At 45.2% G+C, this 3,467-nt stretch overlaps 1 protein-coding gene across 1 annotated transcript in view; it reads right to left on the bottom strand.

Annotated features, from left to right (window-relative positions):
* Positions 1-230: 230 nt before the first annotated feature.
* Znf394 (zinc finger protein 394) overlaps positions 231-3,467 on the bottom strand; it is a 7,220-nt gene continuing 3,983 nt past the window's right edge. The window contains exon 3 of the mRNA XM_013354063.2: positions 231-1,444. Within this exon, the coding sequence (XP_013209517.1) occupies positions 420-1,444 (1,025 nt within the window). The 3' untranslated portion in view covers positions 231-419. The remainder of the gene's footprint in view (positions 1,445-3,467) is intronic.

The raw sequence follows: 3,467 nt of genomic DNA, 5'->3' as shown, positions 1-3,467 counted from the left end.
GAATCTTTGAGTTCTAGGCCAGCCAGGTCCTCATAGTGTGTTCCAGGACAGCCAGAGCTACACAATGAAATCCTATCTCAAAAAACAGACAAAATTTTTCAAATCAGACCCAATGTCTTTTGTGTGAGAGGCCTAAGGAAATCTATGAATGACTAAAATGTTCCAAATGACAAAGAATGTAGTTTTCGGACAAAGAAACAACTGAAGAATCAAAACACAAGTCATGCTGGGCATGGTGGTGCACACCTTTAATCTCAGCACTCAGGAGATGGAAGCGGAGGCAGGTTGGTCTCCACATTTGAGGCCAGCCTGCTTTATATAGCTTCTTCCAGGTCAGCCAGGGCTGCACAGTGAGACCTTTTCTCAAAAATAGCAGCAACAGCAAAAACACCCACAAGTCACACAGAAACACATGAAAGCTAGGAGACTATGGTTTGGTGGATTCTCTGGTGTCGGACAAGATGTGTACTCTGTCTAAATCTTTCACCACACTGAAGACATTTATAAGGTTTTTCTCCCGTGTGAGTTCTCTGGTGTTTAATGAGGGTTGCACTCTGAGTGAAGCTTTTCCCACAGACAAAACACACATAGGGCTTCTCTCCCGTGTGAATTCTCTGATGCTTAAAGAGGTCTGAGCGCTGTTTGAAGCTCTTCTGGCAGTCCTCACACTTGTATGGTCTCTCCCCTTTATGGAGTCTCTGATGTCTACAAAGGCCAGAGATATGAAAGACCTCCCCACACTCCTCACATTTACACTGCCTCTCGCTGGCATGGGTCCTCTGATGCCGAGTGAGGTGCGAGCTCTGCCTGAAGCATTCCCCGCACTCTGGGCAGGCATACGGCCTCTCACCTGTGTGTGTCCGCTGGTGTTTAACAAGGGCAGCACTCTGGCTGAAGCTTTTCCCACATGTTTGGCACTGATAGGGCTTCTCACCTGTGTGGGTCCTCTGGTGTTTAAAAAGATCTGAGCACTGTCTGAACCTCTTCTCACAGCTGTCACATTTGTAGGGTTTGTCCTCACGGAGCCCCAAACTACTGTCAACAGAGTTGTGAGGTTTTGCTGTACAGCATTTCACACGGAAGCCTTGTTTGTGGTCAGTCCCGTGTGCACCAGTGGCACTGAGACTCTTTGCTGTCTGGATGTGCTGACCAAGGCCAAGGCTGGCACTGTTCCCAAATTCGTGACTCTCAGAAACCTCTTCCTTGGACACACCGACGAGAGGAGGGATGGCAGTGCGTCCTTGCTCTTCAGGAGAACGCTGAAAATGCAACAATACAGTGTCTTTCGGCAGCTTTTCTTCCCAGTCCTCAACGGCATCAGCACACTTGGTAAATAGTGGGACCTTTCCCTGGGACACTTCTTGCACCCATGGCTGTGATTCTGCTTCCTTTAAAATTTCTTGCTTTGGAATCCAGTCTGTGCTTGAAGCTCTGGTTTCCAAGCCTGAAACATGAAAACATAAGCTGCTGTTATCTCTCGCCTGTGTCACAGGGAAATAGAAATGCTGGTAAAGGAAGCACTTCTAACCCACTTCTAAGTGATCCTCCCCACCTCCTTGGGTGAAACTGAATGAGCCCATCAGGGACATCCACTTTGGCTGTACAGGCAAATACCCTGCCTTCCTTTTGTACTTGCGCCTACAGCTACCAAGCCATTCTTCCCTGGTCCCACTGCATTGCTACAGACTGTATACTAAGAGAGGTAGAACTGCAAAAAAAATGTCAGGGCAGGCTGTATTGCCTTTATTCCATGAATGTGGGATGGATTAACTCAAGAAAGGCTCTCCATGGTGAGCTACAATGAACATCGGTGGTAATTCCGAAGTCTTGAAGGTAAGGTCTCAGTGGGAAGGCAATCTAGGATTGGTTGAAGGTCTATAAAAATTGTCCTCTGGCCGGGTAGTAGTGGCGTAGGCCTTTAATCCCAGCACTCGGGAGACAGAGGCAGGCGGATCTCTGTGAGTTCAAGGCCAGCCTGGTCTACAAGAGCTAGTTTCCAGGACAGGCTCCAAAAGCTACAGAGAAAATCTGTCTCAAAAAAAAAAAAAAAAAAAAACCTGTCTTCTGGCCTCTACACATACACCCATACTATACACAGTTTGCTCTCACAAACCCATGAAAATGGGGAGGGTACATCAGATCCCACCTGTAGCTGAGGAGCTACTGGTAACTAACCACTGCCAGAGGAAGCCAGAGTGATTTTTCTTCAAGAATGTAGCCACTGTTTTTTTGTTTGTTTGTTTGTTTTGTTTTGGGTTTTGTTTTTGTTTTTTGTGTGGCTTTTCGAGACAGGGTTTCTCTGTGTAGCTTTGGAGCCTGTCCTGGAACTAGCTCTTGTAGATCAGACCAGCCTGGCCTCAAACTCACAGAGATCCACCTGCCTCTGCCTCCCAAGTGCTGGGATTAAAGGCGTGCGCCACCACCGCCCAGCATGAATGTAGCCATTGTTAAGTTGACCATGCTCTAATAAATAAACCCACACTCATGCACATGAAAACCCAAATTAAAACAAACACCACAAACTTGAATGTAGGAGGGGGCACTTTGGGAAGGTTTCCAAAGAGAGTGGGAAGAGGAGAAGAATGTAAAGAGCATGCTGGGAAAAACAAGGGTTCCAGAGAGAGTAGAAGGATAGGAATGGGGCATTCTGGGAAGAAGGGTTTCAGAGCAAGTGGGAAAGGGTAAGACAGGAACGGAAGTCAATTCTGATCAAAGTACATTAGATGTATGTATGAAATTATCAAAGAACAAGTACAAAATTATTAGAGGCCAGGTGGAGTGGCACACATTCATAATTCTAGCACTTGGAAGGCAAAGCAGGAAGATCTCTGTGAGTTCAACTAGTCTGGTCTACGTAGTGAGTTCCAAGCCAACAAGAGTTACATAGTGAGACCCTGTCTCAAAAACCCAACAACAAAATATTAAAAACAAACACATGCACACAAAATAAAATACAAACAGACCTTGTGTAGGTCACAAAAGAAATCCTAAGGCTCTTAACCCATGTTTGTGAATGGCAAACTAGCTGACAGATCATAGAAAACTCAGCTATTAATCCTAACAGCCTATGAAAGAAAAGCCTCAATTGAGGAGCCAGGCAAATCAGATTGGCCTGTGGGCTCTCTGTGGGGAACTACTTTGATTCTTAATTGATGTAGGAGGGCCAACCCACTGTGGGAGGTACCATTCCTAAGCAAGATGGTTTTGAACTATGTAAAAAAGCTACGTGATGGGGATGAAGAGACAACTCAGTGGGTAGAAGCACCTGACAGCTGGTTTGATGATCCTCAGTATACACATGGTGGAAGGAGAAAACTTGCTCCTACAAGTTGTTTTCTGATCTACACACACAACACATAAATAAAAGATTTAAAAGAAAACTTAACTGCTACAAAAAAAAAGAAGAGAAAGAAAGAAAGAAAGAAAGAAAGAAAGAAAGAAAGAAAGAAAGAAAAGAAAGAGAAGGG

Source organism: Microtus ochrogaster, unplaced genomic scaffold, assembly GCF_000317375.1.
Source record: "Microtus ochrogaster isolate Prairie Vole_2 unplaced genomic scaffold, MicOch1.0 UNK27, whole genome shotgun sequence".
Lineage (NCBI taxonomy): Eukaryota > Metazoa > Chordata > Mammalia > Rodentia > Cricetidae > Microtus > Microtus ochrogaster.
Note: the sequence above shows the minus strand (reverse complement) of the source record. Positions and strands in the feature narration are given on the sequence as shown.